We start from the raw sequence: 18698 nt of genomic DNA, 5'->3' as shown, positions 1-18698 counted from the left end.
GTTGTCTGTCTGGTCTCTGGGACACTTGTGTCATGCGTACTGGACGTCTCTCCCCTAATGGATTATCTAAGTGGATATGGTCTCCTGTTCCTCTAGCAGCACACGAGGCAGCTCAACTCCCACTGTTGTAAGGTAACAGTCAGGGCTTTTCCTTCCTTATCTCCTTCTCTCCGTGACTCAGTTGACTGGATATGTCCTATTGAGGTCTGCCTTGAGAACATGTGGAGTGATGTAGTTGGCTGTGAAGGAATGGTTTTGATTCAGGTCCCTCACAATACAGTTTTCCAGACTTATTCTGAGCATTGATGATATGGAACTCTAGCAAAGTGACGCTGGTGAGTAGTGAATATGTKTGGAGAGTCATTTAGCATGGCGTTCAGTGTGCTTCCATTGTAATGCTGTTGAGTTACTGTCAGACTGTTTGATTTCTTTTTAAAGGTAGTAGCTATTAGCTAGTCAACAGAAAGTAATACTTTATATAATGTTTTGTCAGCAACACTGCGAACACTTTTGTTATTAGAGGCAACGGTGCTAATAGCCTGTAACTTGTTAACAGACGGGTCAGGTTTGTGTTGTGTGTTCTGGAGAATGACCAGGACAGGTGGTCCCCATGTTGTTCTTGTCTGATTTACTGCTGCTATCACACATTTTTTATTTATTTAACCTTTATTTAACCAGGTTAAACCCATTGAAGTTAAAAAAMMCTTTAGTGAGGGCGACCTGGCAAGAAGGCAAAACAGGGAAATAGCAGCATGTCCATAAAATATTACAGAAAAATACAGAATACACACAAAAGACAAAGTGTCACAAGTTAAAGATACAACTGAAGATTAGAAACACCTGCAGTTATCACAAACAGTGTTGTCGATCAGAGTCTTAAAAACAGGCAAAGACACTAACTCCCCTAACTTTAAAATCTTCTGAAGCATGTTCCAGGATGAAGGGGCATTATGGGAAAATGATTTTTTCCCCATCTCAGTTCTAGCCTTAGGAACAGACAAGGACAGCAGCGACTATATTGAGTGACTGATCTGGGCAGTAAAGAACAGAGATACAAAGGCAGCATGGCAGCCAGGACTAATGCTGTTTCCACAAATAGTCCTCCCTCCCAGAGAGAAAGAGAGAAAGAGAGAGACAGAAAGGGAGAGATGGAGAGCGAGAGAGAGGGACAGAGAGAGACAGAGAGAGAAGAGAGAGACTGTGGGGTTCATGGGACACAGTTTATTGCCTGTATTTAGGCTGGAGGACTCCACTTCATGTACTGTTCTTTGTTTTAGTTGGAGGAGACACCTATATTCTAGCATCCAGAAGAATGTTTGGCTCAGTGAATTGCCTGCATTTGTTCAGACTTGGTCTAAGTTAATGCTGGCTGAAAGGTATTGTCAGAACAGTACAGAGCAGTACAGTAGAGTAGACCCACATCTCCTCTCATTGTGTGATTCTATAAATGGCTTATTCCTCTAATGGCTATTGCAGGCTCTACGGAGGAAGCTGTTTCATGTGTTTGAGCGGTTTCCCCTCTTTTTGTGCATGTCCAATGGGTTTCCATGTGCTATGGACAGAGGCATAAAATCACTGTAGCAGTCCAGGCTGGGTGGAGTGGGACCGCTGTCTGCTTTCTACTCTGTATTCCTTAAGGTCTGTGTGTGTACCACATTGTCTGACTCTCAAATGGCTCCCTATTCCCTTTATAGTGCACTACTTTAAACACGGCCCATAGAGCTCTGTGGTACGTGTGCACTATATAGGAAATAGGGATCCATTTGGTATGCTCTATGTACTGTATCAGGAAAGAGGATGTAGCTGTTACAAGGGGTTGTGTTACTCAGCTGTGTAAACCCACCCTGTCAGCTAACAGCTCTGTCAACAAAACCATCTGAGAACGCAGCAGGACTTAACAGGAAGGATGGACTGTGTGTAGCTACGCTGCAACAATATCCATCCCTGATTGTAGTGGAGAAACCTTCACCATGTACAGGACAGTACATGTACAATAACCTGTACAGAGTTTATCCAGCGTATCTCTCCTCCCCTCTCAAAGCCACAGCACAAGTTTAGTCTTTTTAGGATATGCTAGACTAACTATAGTTATGCTCCTGGTGGACACTCCTGAAGTCTGATAGTATCACGGACACACACACCACACACACAGTCACAGTGGTTTGTTCTGTCTCTGTGCAGTCAGATATTGGAGGAGGAGAAGCTGCAGCAGAAGGAGAGGACACGTATGGAGATGAGACGTCAGTCTCTTCTGGACTCAGGGGGTCCACGAGGCGCCGCCTAAAGTAAAGCTTACCACCACACACACCACCACACACAACACACACACACACACACACACACACACACACACACACACACACACACACACACACACACACAGATAGAGAGAGAGAGAGTCACACACACACACACAGATAGAGAGTCACACACACACTCACAGATGCACACTTTTAGACACACACACAGAAGCACATTAATAGACACACACACAAACACACAACACACACACACACACACACACACACACACACACACACAAACACAACACACACACCAACACACACACAACACACCACACACACCACACACACACAAACACCACCACACGATCGAGAGAGAGAGAGTCACACACACACACACGATAGAGAAGAGTCACACACACACTCACAGAATGCACACTTTAACACACACACACAGACAGCACATTAATAGAACCACACACACACACACACACACACACACACACACACACACACACACACACACACCACAGCGACTTTATGCTTGGCACAGGAGTCACAGACGTCAAAATCAACACCTATCTTGGCAGTCAGTCTGTTCAGTTGGCTGCTCCCATTACAAGAGAGTTTCATGTGTGACATCTGTAACACTGTACCAAATACAAACAGTACAGTCAAGCTTGAGGCTTTAGTCAGTGACTCCTCAGATTACACATAGTCAGGTGGGTCTACATGCTTGGACCACAATTTTCAGTTCTGTTGTCAGACTGTCAGACTGTTAGACATTATTCTGAGGAAATGTTTTTGTAGCTTCACCTCTTCCATCCTCAATGTTATTTAGAGAGCTTTCATTTTCTACTGATATACTAATGTCATTTCTGTTCCCGTTTTCTCTCTGCTGCAGCTGTTTGCATTATCTAAAGCCTTATCTATTGTTACCCATGGTCCTACTTCTAGGAACTGTTCCACCATGGGCAAACACGCTGGCTGCTGGACTGAACAGCTCTGTGTACAGCCACCATATAAACTCAGCAAAAAAAGAAACGTCTTCTACTGTCACTGCGTTATTTTCAGCAAACTTAACATCTGTAAATTTTGTATGAACAAAGCAAGATTCAACACTGAGACATAAACTGAACAGTTCACAGACATGTGACTAACAGAAATGTGTCCTGAAAAAGAGGGGTCAAAATCAAAAGTAACAGTCAGTATCTGGTGTGGCCACCAGCTGCATTAAGTATGCAGTGGATCCCTCCTCATGACTGCACCAGATTTGCCAGTTTTGCTGTGAGATGTTACCCACTCTTACAAGGCAAGTCCGGACAATTCTGGGGAATAGCCCTAGCCCTCACCTCTGATCCAACAGGTCCCAGACGTGCTCAATGGGATTGAGATCCGGGCTCTTCGCTGCCATGCAGAACACTGACATTCTGTCTTGCAGGAAATCAGCAGAACGAGTAGTATGCTGGTGCATTGTCATGCTGGGGGTCATGTAGGATGAGCCTGCAGGAAGGGCTCGCATGAGGGAGGAGGTGTCTTCCCTGTAAAGCACAGCGTTGAGATTGCCTGCAATGACAACAAGCTCAGTCTATGATGCTGTGACACACCGCCCCGACCATTACGGACCCTCCACCTCAAATCGATCCCGCTCCAGAGTACAGCCTTGGTGTAAGCTCATTCTTCGACGATAATGAGAATCCAACCATCACCCCGTGAGACAAAACCGGACTCTGTAGATGAAGAGCACTTTTGCCAGTTCTGTCTGTCCAGCGACGGTGGTTTGTGCCCATAGAGACGTTGTTGCCGTGATGTCTGGTGTGGACCTACCTTACAACAGGCCTATAAGCCCTCAGTCCAGCTCTCTCAGCCTATGCGGACAGTCTGAGCACTGATGGAGGATTGGTGCATTCTGGTATAAATGAGCAGTTGTTGTTGCCATCTCTGTACCTGTCCTGCAGGTGTGATGTTCGAATGTAACGATAATGTGCAGATGTTGTACACGTGGTCTGTCACTGCGAGGACGATCAGCTGTCCGTCCTGTCTCCTGTAGCGCTGTCTTAGGCGTCTCAGTACGGACACTGCAATTTATTGCCCTGGCCACATCTGCAGTCCTCATGCCTCCTTGCAGCATGCTAGGCACATTCATGCAGATGAGCAGGGAACCTGGGCATCTTTCTTTTGGTGTTTTTCAGAGTCGGTAGAAAGGCTCTTTAGTGTCCTAAGTTTTCATAACTGTGACCTTAATTGCCTACCGTCTGTAAGCTGTTAGTGTCTTAACGACCGTTCCACAGGTGCATGTTCATTAATTGTTTTGGTTATTGAACAGCATGGAAACAGTGTTTAAACCTTTACAATGAGATCTGTGAAGTTATTTGGATTTTTATGAACTATCTTGAAAGACAGGGTCCTGACAAAAGGACGTTTCTTTTTTTGCTGAGTTTATAACCACCATTTCTCTCTAATACTGTGTGATGACTATTGATGGGAACTATTTTATCAAGAGCTATTTTTCAAGATACTTTTTTATCAAGGAATTTTAATCAGGAATTATAGATACTTTTTTTATCAAGGGAATCTTTAATCAAGGACTATTTTATGTGACTACCCTGTCCCCCCTTACTGACTACCTTGCTGTTCTCCCCACTGACTACCCTGCTCTCCTCCACACTGACTACCTAGCTCTCCGCCACTGACTACCCTGCTCTCCTCCCAGCTGACTTCCCTGCTCTCCTTCCCATTAGTTCCTCTACCAGCTCTCTGCTTACAGCTTATCACCAGCTGGCTTTTGTCTTCAGCAATGTTCATCATGTCTCAATGTGCTTGTCTGTCTGTGTGTCTGACCACATCTCCCTGTGTCTCAGTGTCTCTGTTCCTGTCTCCCTCCGTCTCTCGTCTGTCTGGTCCCTCAGTCTTCTCTGTCCTGTCTGTCTGTCTGTCTGGTCCTCCGTCTGTTGTCTGTCGGTCCTCATCTGTCTGTATGTCTGTCTGGTCCTCTGCCTGTCTGTCTGTCCTCCGTCTCTCTGTCTGTCTGGTCTCCTCATGTCTGTCTGTCTGTCTGGTCCTCATCTGTCTGTCTGTCTGTCTGGTTCCATCTGTCTGTTGTCTGTATGTCTGGTCTCGTCTTTGGTCCGTCTTTGTCTGTCTGTACTCGTCTGTTGATGGTACTCGTTGTCTGACTGGTACCGTTGTCTGCTGTACTCTGTCTGACTGGTACTCGTCTGTCTGTCTGGTACCTCGTCTGTCTGTCTGGTACCTCCGTCTGTCTGTCTGTCTGTCTGGTACCTCCGTCTGTCTGTCTGTCTGGTAACTCCGTCTGTCTGTTTGTATGTCTGGTCCTCCGTCTGTCTGTCTGTCTGTCTGTCTGTCTGTCTGTCTGTCTTGTCCTGTTCCTGTCTGTCTGTCTGGTCTGTCTGTCTGTCTGCTGTCTTGTCTGTCTGTCTGTCTGGTTCTGTCTGTCTGTCTGTCTGTCTGTCTGTCTGTCTGTCTCTGTCTGTCTGTCTGTCTGTCTGTCTGTCTGTCTGTCTGTCTGTCTGTCTGTCTGTCTGTCTGTCTGTCTGTCTGTCTGTCTGTCTGTCTGTCCTGTCCTGTCCTGTCCTGTCCTGTCCTGTCCTGTCCTGTCCTGTCCTGTCTGTCTGTGCTGTCCCCCTCCTTGCAGCAAAGCTTTAGTCTGGAATGTCTGTCGGCGCCTATACCTCAATGCTTTGGCCCTTAGCCCTCCTGTGCTACCCCAACTGTCCTTCCCACCCCCCACCGTGCAGCCCTGAGGAGACCCTCCATGCCCCTGTGGTGGTCGAATCGTCAGATCCTCTACCCCCACCTCCACACTGACATGCTACAGCCACCCCAAAAGCAGCAGCTGACCCATGCAGTCCACAGATCCATACAGGCCGGTGGAACAGGACAGGACAGAGGGCCACAGCATTAAATAGATCAGAGCTGTAAAGGTTTTGACATACGCCACTCTAGTGGTGTCTCTCTGAAAGAAACACAGCAGGGCTGGACACTGTTCAGTTCCAATCCAGGGATTTCAGTGTCAAGTTATGTAGAGAAATCACTGGCTGTTTCTCATAGGGCTCCTGTTAGGATGCAACAGTGATCCATTATAGTGCTATTTCACTTTGACAAGAGACACAAAATGGCTTCAAATCTAGTTAGATGATTATTGTGGATTTGTTAAAAGCTGTCGCCTAAATACTTACACTGAGTATGATGGCAAACAAACTAGAGTAACATTAAATTACATTTAGAATTAAATAATGTTTTGGCCCAACGTAGATTTAGTGATTTTCTTTGTTGAATATTGTGACACTAAGCTGTTTGGAAAGCGGCATGTTGTCTTAACACATGCTAACACAATGTGCCTTGTCCTTGAGGGGGAAATGCTATTGAAATGTCCTCAGGTTGTCASTCACTTTCAGAGCCTGTGTAGGATGCTTGTGTWATCCTTGTCCCAAATGGCACCCTTTTCCCCTATGTAGTGCACTACTTTTGACCTGGGCCCATAGGCCTCTGGAGGAAAGAAGGGCACTATGTTAGGGAACAGGGTTCCATTTGGGATGCATTATGCAGTACTGTACAGCAGGGTGACGTCTCCTCCCTCCAGATCTCTGGATGATGCAATCTACTSTTATTCTACCATGAAAACATGCTGCTCTCATTGGTCCTTTTTCAACACGGTTGGTTGATGCTTCCGTTGTCGTCATCTTAGCCATCCCAACGTTGTGTAGAATCTTGGATTTCCTGTTTTATGATGTTTCTATTGTACGTGTTCTAAATGAGCATCTGAACTCTGTCTCTTGCACATCATTTCATGTTTCCACAGTGTTGTCACATGTTGTAACTTACAGCCTGTTCTGTTTTGTTCACTGTCTTTTGCTAATCGGGAGGTTTGGCCTCGAGAAGCTTACTGTGAAAAGGTCTGTAAGGTAGATGTCTCGTTATGATTAAATATAAGGAAAGTCTGAGTGCAATGCTCAGTGGAGGAGGAGATTGTTGCCTGCCTGCCTATCAACAAGTCACCCTGAATTGGAGATGATTATTCTACCCTCATTCCCCCCTCCCCCGCACCAAAAATAACCAGCAACTCTACTAAGTCCAACACCACAACTCTCATGTAACTTTTATGTTGTGGATGTTGAACTAACCGCCTGCTTGTTTCATAGCCTTTCTTTGTTTCCCTTTTGAACAGCTCGAACTCTGTCCACACACATTGCATCTGTAGTTTGTGTGCCAGTCAATGTGTGTGTGTGTGTGGTGTGTTGTGCGTGCCAGTCAGTGTATGTGTGTGTTGTGCCAGTCAGTGTGTGCCAGTCAGGTGTGTGTGTGTGTGTGTGTGTGTGTGTGTGTGTGTGTGCCAGTCAGTGTGTGTGTGTGTGTCAGTCAGTGTGTGTGTGTGCCAGTCAGTGTGTGTGTGCCTAGCTCTATCTAACCCAGACCTAGCTATGGAGATGAAGCAGCAGCATGTATTTAACAGAGCTCTTTGTCTGTCTCTCTATAGCCCAGCAGACCAGGGTACCCAAGCCCACGCTCCAGTGAGGGGTTCTACCCCAGCCCACAGCACCTGGGGCAGCCCACCCACTACCAGGTAGAGCAAGGAGAGCTGGTACACGGGGGGGCAGGTAGCCTAGCAGTTAAGAGCGTTGGACCAGTAACCGAAATGTTACTGGTTTGAATCCCTGAGCCGACTAGGTGAAACATCTGTCCATGTACCGTTGAGCAAGGCACTTAACCCTAATTGCTCCTGTAAATCGCTCTGGACAAGAGTGTCTGCTAAATGACTCAAATGTAAATTTTAAATGTGTTATAACAGCATACCCACTAGCAGGTAGAGCAAGGAGAGCTGGTACATTGTGTTATAAAGTAGTTATAACAGCATAACCACTAGCAGGTAGAGCAAGGAGAGCTGGTACATTGTGTTATAAAGTAGTTATAACATCATAACCACTAGCAGGTAGCCTAGCTACTACAACACACTGACAGAGAGACATAAGACAGTACCCTGTGTTTATACAGTAGTTATAACAGGCCTTTCCCTAGATGTCATGGGATTCTGTTTTGGTAGTTGGGATATTGGGGGTTCCTGATCTAAGTAGATACATTACTAATTCAAAGGCCCCTGTCCTTCCCAGATGGCAGGATACCCAGGCCCCCACGGCATGCCCTCCATGACCAGTGGGATGTACCCTCCCCAGGCATCCCACGATCCCCATGACACCTGGAACCACCACCGGCAGCAGGACCTCCCCATGTGGTCCCCCAACATGGAGGTAAGGATCTGGGGATGGACCAGTGTTGTACACCTGGTGCTCCCAATAACAAGATGGRACTSTAGTAGCGATTGAGGTTGGTGAGGGACAATGCACTGATTCTCTCTCTCTCTCTCTCAATCTCTCTTTTTCTCTTTCTCTCTCTTTCGCTCTTTCTCTATATCTCTCTTTCTCTCTCTCTTTCTCTCTCTCTGTGTCGGTCTGTCTCAGGACAGGGGGTCTCTGGACATGCAGGTGATGGGTCAGGTTCTGCCCCCCCTCCTGATGGAGGAACAGCTGATGATGCAACAGCAGCAGATGGAGGAGGACCAGCGGTGGCTGGAGCAGGAGGAACGCTTCCTGGTAATAAAACACACACTATATATACATACACACAAACCACACACACACATACCCCACACACAGACACACTATATATACATACACACATACCACACACACACACACTATATATATACATACACACATACCACACACATATACAAGCACACACACACACTATATATACATACACACATCCCACACACACACATAATGGTTGTACATACCTGCCTCCTGTAACCCCTCTGATGGTGATGCAGGAGATAACAGACCTGCCTCCTGTAACCCTTCTGATGGTGATGCAGGAGATAACAGACTTGCCCCTTCATGTTCTGTTTTCAGGGTGTTTACTTACAACTGTAATGTCTGACACAAAGGTYCATCATCATTCCTTGGAAAGCCCTGTGTTAATTGTGCACAGATGTCGTACATTATGMTTTGCACTGGCTTCATACCCCTCAGTTATTTTAGTAGTACCGTATCATTATCTCTGAGATGTGTCCCAGAGCGCCTCAGTTCACTTCTTGGATAATTTTTTACTTTCAACGGACAAAGGCGGTTTCAGAGAAGAAAGGGGGAAACAAAAAGCGTGCGTGCGTGCGTGCGTGCGCCCAGGTGTGGCTAAGGCAAATTCCTAGCTAATGATAGGTTTGTCCCTCCATGCGCCGTCAAGTATGGTAAACTTATTTTGACCCAGAGTTGGTGAAAGCCAAATGATCTTTGCTGGAAAGCTGAGTAGGTTGTATGTAGTTTAGACCCGTAGACTCTTATTTCATACAAGGGGAGGGACTACTAGAAGAAAGGAAGGAGAGGACCAGGGGAGGGAGAGAGATAGGGAGGGAGAAAGAGACAGGGTGAGAGAGCGAGAGGTGGAGAGATAGAGAGAGACAAAGAGGGAGGAAGAGAGAGAGGCAGGCCAACAGAGAAAGACCACTATCTGGCAGCATGTTCACTTTGTGTGAGTCAGTCAGCGAGCCAGTCAGTCAGTAAGTCAGCGAGCCAGTCAGTCAGTGAGCCAAGCCGTGTAAACAGGAGTAAAACTGGGGAACCTCTCTCATCCTGTTGATGGAATTCCTAGCAGCTCGCTCCATGCTCTCCTCCCAGGCACTGAAACACCCAGCAGAGAACAGCAGTCCAAAGGATGCAGGTTTTCAAGTCCTGCCTCGGAAAACTGGTACAGCATTAGGGAAGGAGGGAGGGAAGGAGAGAGGAATGTAAATAGTTTGGCAGGCAGCTGGCGTGAGACTGAAGTATTAATAAGTTAACGGGCAGAGCAGCAGCAGGAGTACATTTGCTGCGCTGCAGGATTCTAAGCTGTGTACAACTGTTCCTTCTGTGTTGAAGTGCTAGAAAGATAAATAATTGAATGTGCCTACTAATGTAGATGTTAAAATATATTAGCATACTAGAAAAAAGATGAAGATACTAGAAAAAAATATTAACATACTACAATTGATGCTCATCAAGAAATAACAGCGACAAGTGCACTGGAAAACCATTTAAAACAACTTTAGGCGCGTTACATCGCATTAGATAAAGTCGCTCAGAAGATGTGGTTTTAGCTGCAATCTAATGTCACTTTGCTTGTGGAAAACGGTATCGAGCGATGTAAGGGTTTTACGCATGCGCAGMTGTTGGGTCTCGCGCTTTCTGCAAGTTGGATGWGCAGCTCATTTACCTCCGCAACAGAAAGTCACGTCAAAGCTTAGCTAGCTTACATTAGCTGAAACCCTATATTACAATACAACACACACACAAATAATAATGACGACTCCAAGGATCAAGCGGAGAATGTCTCTTGTTACCGTTTTGTGCTGTGTTTACGTAGCAGTGATTTGTATTTGTCATGATATTGTATATTCATTTAGATTTGATCTGACTGATTTGAATATCAGTGCATCAGATGTCATACCACAGTTATAGCAAAGTAATGTCCATTATCACTGTGATATAGAGAAATAATGATTGTTTTCCACATTGAAATCAGTCTGAGCATTTGTTTGTTTGTTCGTTCGATCCTTCATTTAACCTGCTGTGTCTCTCTCGGTCACAACCAGAAGCCGGATTCAAGGAATTCCAGAGGCAGCATTGACCGGGATGACTGCATCCTCCAAGGCCCAGTAAGTCTCCTCTTTTTACTTGGTTRCCCTGGATGGAATAACAGTCAACGCTATCTCKTTTTCTCTTTACCTCTCTCACAAATATGCAAAATACCTTGGGCTTTCACTCAAAAGATGTTAAAGAGATTTTGTCTGGAGGGGGAGGGGGGTTCCCGTCAATGTCTCTCTGTTGTCTGTGCTTGTTGTACCACTCCTAGCCTGGGGTTGTGTATGAGTTATACAGTGAGTCAGTGAGTATTACAGTAAGTCAGTCGTACAGTGGGAGAGAACACTCCCATGGGAGAGAACACTCCCAGACAGCCTGTGTAGTAACTCTAGAGCCTCAAGTCAATCAAACCAGTATTTCTGTATTTACGCTGTAGTGCAGTATATTAGCAGGCATAAATGTTTTCCTTACTGAATGGTTTTGTGGTAAAATAGCAACAGGCCCCCTGACAGATAGATGCTATCAGTTTTTAAAACARGACTTTGGCTCAGAGAGCTTCAACATATAAATGCATAATAGATACAGTGCATTCGGAAAGTATTCGGACCCCTTCTCTTTTTCCACATTTTGTTACGTTACAACCTTATTCCAAAATGTATTAAATAAATACAAAATTCCCATCAATCTACACACAATACCCCATAATGACAAAGCGTGAAAAAGGTTTTTTGAATTTTCTTCAAATGTATTAAAAAAAGAAAACTGAAATACCTTATTTACATAAGTATTCAGACCCTTAGCTATGAAACTCAAAATTGAGCTCAGGTGCYTCCTGTTTCCATTGATCATCCTTGGAGATGTTTCTACAACTTGATTGTTGTCCAGCTGTGGTAAATTCAATTGATTGGACATGATTTGGAAAGGCACACACCTGTCTATATAAGGTCCCACAGTTGACAGTGCATGTCAGAGCAAAAACCAAGCCATGAGGTCGAAGGAATTGTCCGAAGAGCTCCGAGACAGAATTGTGTCAAGGCACAGATCTGGGGAAGGGTACCAAATAATATCTGCAGCATTGAAGGGCCCCAAGAACACAGTGGCCTCCATGATTCTTAAATGAAGTTTTGAAACCACCAAGACTCTTCCTAGAGCTGGCCGCCCAGCCAAACTGAGCAATCGGGAAGAAGGGCTTTGGTCAGGGAGGTGACCAAGATCCTGATGGTCACTCTGACAGAGTTCCAGAGTTCCTGTGTGAAAATGGGAGAACCTTCCAGAAACAACCATCTCTGCAGCACTCACCAATCAAGCCTTTATTGGTAGAGTGGCCAGATGGAAGCCACTCCTCAGTAAAAGGCACATGACAGCCTGCTTGGAGTTTGCCAAAAGATACTTAAAGGACTCTCAGACCATGAGAAACAAAATTCTCTGGACTGATGAAACCAAGATTAACTCTTTGGCCTGAATGCCAAACGTCACGTCTGGAGGAAACCTGGCATTATCCCTACGGTGAACACATGGTGGTGGCTGCATCATGCTGTGGGGATGTATTTCAGCGGCAGGGACTGGGAGACTAGTCAGGATCAAGGGAAAGATGAACGGAGCAAAGTACAGAGAGATCCTTGATGAAAACCTACTCCAGGACAACTACCCTAAGTACACAGCCAAGACAACTTCAAGAGGTGGCATCCTCTGAATGTCCTTGAGTTGCCCAGCCAGAGCCCAGACTTGAACCCGATCTAACATCTCTGGAGAGACCTGAAAATAGCTGTGCAGCAACGCTCCCCATCCAACCTGACAGAGCTTGAGAGGATCTGCAGAGAAAAATGGGAGAAACTCCCCAAACACAGATGTGCCAAGCTTCTAGCTTCATACCCAAGAAGACTCGAGGCTGTAATCGCTGCCAATGGTGCTTCAACAAAGTACTGAGTAAAGGGTCTAAATACTTATGTCATTGTGATAAAAACCTTGTTTTTCCAAAATGTATAAAAAGTCAAGGAGTCTGAATAGTTTCTGAATGCGCTGTACATGCTTACTACATAGGCATTCCATAAGCAAGTTGTATGTATTTCTTTTAGCACATTTACCTTCAACTGGAAAAGCGAAAGTCAAGGGGTTAACAGATTTACACAGATCATCTTGGGACCAACAATTGTAAATATATATATTGATCATTTAAAAAAAGAGAATGGTTGAAGATTTAGTCTTTGCTCTTTGAATTCACGTTAGGATACCAACATGTTTACTGGGCTTAAAAGGAGAAAAAAAGAACACTGACTGATATGAAGGAATATCCATCTGTTCTCATGTATAGAATGTATAATGTAGAACTATCAGAATATAGAATGTAGAACTGTTTGAACATAGAACATAGAATTATTAGAACATAGAATGTAGAACTGTTAGAACATAGAATGTAGAACTGTTTGAACGTAGAACTGTTAGAACGTAGAACTATTAGGACATAGAACGTAGAACTATTAGGACATAGAACGTAGAACTATTAGGATATAGAACGTAGAACTATTAGGACATAGAACGTAGAACTATTAAGACATAGAATGCAGAACTATTAGAACATAGAATGTAGAACTGTTAGAATGTAGAACTATTCGAACATAGAACGTAGAACTATTAGGACATGGAATGTAGAACTATTAGGACATAGAATGTAGAACTATTAGGACATAGCATGTAGAACTATTAGAATGTAGAACTATTAGAACATAGAACATAGAGCTATTAGGACATAGAATGTAGAACTATTTCATTTGTTCCCTGTCATTGCTCAGTGTCATTACATTGAGCTGTATGGACAGCTGTGTTCTGAGCTGCATGGACCATTAGAAGAGTATAGCCCCAAACCAAACCCACTCTTAGTTTAAAACACCGGCCACATTAATGCAGSAGCTCTCATGCAATCCACTCTATTTTACTGGGCAATTTGCAAAACCAAAATCTTGCTTCATGGCGAGATAACTGTCAGAATCTGTCTCCCTGATAATAATTATAGCCAGGCAGAGGATGAAGCCAAGGAGTGATGGATAGCCATTTAGCATGTTGGGTAGCAGAGCAGAGCTAACAGTTTGTATAAGGGAAGGTAACGCTCCTGGTTGTTCTGTGCTGACACAGAGAAACTCAAACGGCCTGTTGCCATAGTAACATCACTGGGGAAAATAGTGACATCTCCGGTCTTTTGGGTGTCATAAAAGAAAGGGAAGTCTGTTATTTGAAATACAGTGGTAGTCGTTGTGATCTGGACAACATGGTAAGTCATGTAGGAATGTTCTAACAGGAATAGGGACAGTTAGTCATGTTTAGATGCATAGTCATGAACTTCTCAGCTTAAAGTTAGAATCCTTAATTGCAACATCCATTTTTGCACGTATAAATTAATTAAACACTGAATGTACAAACATTAAGGACACTTGCTCTTTCCATGACATAGACTGACCAGGTGAAATACAGGTGAAAGCTATGATCCCTTATTGATGTCACTTGTTAAATCCACTTCATCAGTGTAGATGAAGGGAGGAGACAGGTTAAAGAATGATTTTTAAGACTTGAGACAATTGAGACATGGGTATGGTAGTAGGTGCCAGGTGCACCGGTTTGTGTCAAGAACTGCAACACTGCTGGGTTTTTACACTCAACAGTTTCCTGTGTGTATCAAGAATGGTCCACCACCAAGGAACATCCAGCAACTTGACAACTGTGGGAAGCATTGGAGTCACATGGTCCAGCATCCCTGTGAACGCTTTGGACACGTTGTAGAGTCCATGACCTACGATTGAGGCTGTCTGAGGGCAAAGGGGAGGGGGTGCATCAATATTAGGAAGGTGTCCTTAATGTTTTGTCCACTCAGTGATATACCATTGATATTTGAAGAATATAACTTGTAAATGCCTCAGGAGCTTAGTTCAACTGTCGTACCTCATCAGAACCCAACAACTTGTTTTACTCTGATGTTTGTAAACAAAGTAAATGTAAACAAACACTGTCTAGCCTCAAAAATGGTTCAACTATCATGTTGATATCATGAATGGTCAGTCCTTGCATCCACAGCTCTGTCTATGATTTGAACGTGGTACATTTCTCCAGGTCCATCCCTCAGCTTTTTACCAAACAGAGTGGGGGTGAACCACTTGTTTCATTTCAATGAAGGATTCTAGCTTAAAATGATGGATGAACACTTTGTTTAGGAGGCACATGCAAAAGTAAAAACCAACACAATAACTACAAATAAATTGAAACAACTTTGAGACGTGTAAATCTGTGGCTTAAATGAGCGATGAAGCCAAATGACTGGATTGTTGTAGAAGGCGTGTAAAGTTTGATTGGTAGATATGGTAGAATAAAGATGTGAGCATCAGTTTACCTTCACTCCCTCATTGTAGCTGTCACGGGGTTCAGGCTGGCCAGAGCTGCCAGGTGACTGGGGGCTCGCGGGAGGGGGGTTTCTTTGTGGAGCTGCATGTTCTGTTGAGGCAAAGGACCATCAGATACGTACAATAGAATAACAGATACTTAACTACAACATATAGTACAATATATGCATGTTTGTGAGGCGAAGAACCCATAATCAGTTACATAAGGAATAAAACAACGCATGACTATATGGAAGATGTCACAGGAATTGTACATTTTCTTATCAAACTCTCACAGATTCACGATATTCCTATCAAATATCTATATTATGCACAAACTACACAGGCCTAGCAGAAATAGCCATATTGTCAGCCTGTCAAATTCGTGAGAACAAGTATTTGATACACTGCGTTTTGCCGATTTTCCTACTTACAAAGCATGTAGAGGTCTGTAATTTTATCATAGTACACTTCAACTGGAGAGACGGAATCCTTAAAACAAAGATCCCGAAAATCCATGTATATTTTTTAAGTAATTAATTGCATTTTATTGCATGACATAAGTATTTGATACATCAGAAAAGCAGAACTGTAATATTTGGTACAGAAGTCCTTTGTTTGCAATTACAGAGATCATACAAGTTCCTGTGTTCTTGACCAGGTTTGGCACACACTGCAGGCAGGGATTTTGGCCCACTCCTCCATAACAGACCGCTCCAGATCCTTCAGGTTTTCGGGGTGTCGCTGGGCAATACGGACTTCAGCTCCCTCCAAAGATTTCTATTTGGGTTCAGGTCTGGGAGATGCTAGGCCACTCCAGGACCTTGAGATACTTCTTACGGAGCCACCCTTAGTTGCCCTGCTGTGTGTTTCGGGTCGCTTGTCCATGCTGGAAGACCCAGCCACGACCCATCATAATGCCTTACTGAGGGAAGGAGGTTGTTGGCTAAGATCTCGCAATACATGGCCCATCCATCCTCCCCTCAATAGTGCAGTCGTCTGTCCTCCTTTGCAGAAAATGCACCCCAAAGAATGATGTTTCCACCCCATGCTTACGGTTGGGATGGTGTTCTTGGGGTTGTACTCATCCTTCTTCTTCCTCCAACACGGCGAGTGGAGTTTAGACCAAAAAAGCTCTATTTTGAATCATCAGACCACATGACCTTCTCCCATTCCTCTCTGGATCATCCAGATGGTCATGGCAAACTTCAGACGGCCTGGACATGCGCCTGCTTGAGCAGGGGACCTTGTTGCGCTGCAGGATTTTAATCCATGACGGCGTAGTGTGTTACTAATGGTTTCTTTGAGACTGTGGTCCCAGCTCTCTTCAGGTCATTGACCAGGTCCTTGCCGTGTTAGTTCTGGGCTGATCCCTCACCTTCCTCATGATCATTGATTGCCCACGAGGTGCAGATCTTACCATGGAGCCCCAGACCGAGGTGATTGACCATCATCTTAACTTTCTCTATTTCTTCTATTTTCTAATAATTGCGCCAACAGTTGTTGCCTTCTCACCAAGCTGCTTGCCTATTGTCCTGTAGCCCATCCCAGCCTTGTGCAGGTCTACAATTTATCCCTGATTGTCCTTACACGCTCTCTGGTCTTGGCCATTGTGGAAGGTTGGAGTCTGTTTGATTGAGTGTGTGGACAGGTGTCTTTTATACAGTAACGAGTTTCAAACAGTGCAGTTAAATACAGGTAATGAGTGAGAACAGGAGGGCTTCTTAAAGAAAAACTAACAGGTCTGTGAGAGCCGAATTCTTACTGGTTGGTAGGTGATCAAATACTTATGTCATGCAATAAAATGCAACATGAATACTAAAATCATACAATGTGATTTTCTGGATTTTTGTTTAGATTCCCGTTCTCACCGTTAAGTGGACCTATGATAAAAATTACAGACCTCTACATGCTTTGTAAGTAGGAAAACCTGCAAAATCGGCAGTGTATCAAATACTTTTCTCCCACTGTAGTTTAGCAGTACAATGGTTGAGGAATGTGCTAGAACAGTTGAGGGGTCAGAGTTAGAGTCAAAGTCAGTCAGAGCCGTCAGAGTCAGAGTTAGAGCCAGTCAGAGTCAGAGCCAGTTCAGAGTCAGCGCAGTCAGAGTCAGCGCCAGTCAGAGTCAGCGCCTCAGAGTCAGCGAGTCAGACGGGCCAGTCAGAGTCAGAGCCAGTCAGAGTCAGAGAGCAGTCAGTAGAGAGTTAGAAGCCAGTCAGAGTCAGAGCCAGTCAGAGTCAGAGCCAGTCAGACGTCAGAGCCAGTCAAGAGAGAGTCAGAGAGTCCAGTCAGAGTTCAGAGCCAGTCAGAGTTAGACGTCAGTCAGAGTTAGAGCCAGTCAGAGTTAGGAGTCAGTCAGAGTTAGAGCCAGATTAGAGTTAGTCAGTCAGAGTCAGCGCCAGTCAGAGTCAGCGCCAGTCAGAGTCAGTCAGAGTTAGAGCAGTCAGAGTCAGTCAGAGTTAGAGCCAGTCAGAGTTAGAGCCAGTCAGAGTCCGAGCCAGTCAGAGTCAGAGCCAGTCAGAGTCAGAGCCAGTCAGTCGAGCGTCAGAGTCGGTGTCAGCAGTCAGAGCAGTGCAGAGTCAGAGCCAGTCAGAGTCGGTCGGAGTTAGAGCCGGTGTCGGAGTCAGACCAGTCAGAGTCAGAGCCAGTCAGAGTTAGAGCCAGTCAGAGCCCCGTCAGAGTCAGAGCCAGTCAGAGTCAGAGCCCAGTCAGAGTCAAGAGCCGTCAGAGTCAGAGCGTCAGAGTCAGAGCCCGTCAGAGTTAGAGCCAGTCAGAGTCAGAGCCAGTCAGAGTCAGAGCCAGTCCGAGTCAGAGCAGTCAGAGTCAGAGCCAGTCAGAGTCAAGAGCCAGTCAGAGTCAGAGCAACCAGTCAGAGTTAGGCCACTCAGAGTTAGAGCCAGTCAGAGCCCGTCAGAGTTAAGCCAGTCAGAGTCAGAGCCAGTCAGAGCCCGTCAGAGTTAGAGTCAGAGAACAGGGAACATTGACAACAATAGGTGTAAGGTAAACCTGTAATTACATTGGCTGAACATTACCTGGTTTGCCTATGGGTTGGTATATGTGCTGGTTTCCTGTCTGCACAAACAAACACAAACAAGCAGTTGAAAATAAACCAGCAGGATTCATTCCACATTCCAACAGTGTTTTTCCACAACATCCCAGTGAGCAGTCTCTCTGGTGTCATCTTGTGTTGTGGTCTCTCCACCAACACTCAAAATACTCCTGCTGCTTGGATACACAGACCTAACCGGACCACAGCCAACCACCAGTTTACATGGCGTTCCACAGTAAAAACACATCTCTGCTTTACTGTGATAGCCCTAAAAAAAACTGAAGAACAAGACCATATGCAGTATTCCCTGTTTAAATGTAAGTCAATAAAACACTTGCTGATTGAAGTTTACAGAATAACCTAGAGGTTATTGAGAGTTGTATTCAATATTTTTGTGCATCAACGAACA

General features: G+C 44.8%; 1 protein-coding gene across 1 annotated transcript in view; it reads left to right on the top strand.

Annotated features, from left to right (window-relative positions):
* Nucleotides 1–6: 6 nt before the first annotated feature.
* LOC111970529 (focal adhesion kinase 1) overlaps nucleotides 7–18698 on the top strand; it is a 23876-nt gene continuing 5184 nt past the window's right edge. Inside the window, 8 exon segments of the mRNA XM_070445850.1 lie at nucleotides 7–132; nucleotides 2182–2265; nucleotides 2267–2285; nucleotides 7741–7827; nucleotides 8372–8509; nucleotides 8720–8851; nucleotides 10888–11180; nucleotides 15271–15379. Of these exon segments, the coding sequence (XP_070301951.1) occupies nucleotides 77–132; nucleotides 2182–2265; nucleotides 2267–2285; nucleotides 7741–7827; nucleotides 8372–8509; nucleotides 8720–8851; nucleotides 10888–11180; nucleotides 15271–15379 (918 nt within the window). The 5' untranslated portion in view covers nucleotides 7–76.

This window comes from Salvelinus sp. IW2-2015, linkage group LG11 (genome assembly GCF_002910315.2).
Source record: "Salvelinus sp. IW2-2015 linkage group LG11, ASM291031v2, whole genome shotgun sequence".
In the NCBI taxonomy this organism is placed as follows: domain Eukaryota; kingdom Metazoa; phylum Chordata; class Actinopteri; order Salmoniformes; family Salmonidae; genus Salvelinus; species Salvelinus sp. IW2-2015.
The sequence above is the reverse complement of the archived record's forward strand: the minus strand, read 5'-3'. Positions and strand labels throughout refer to the sequence as shown.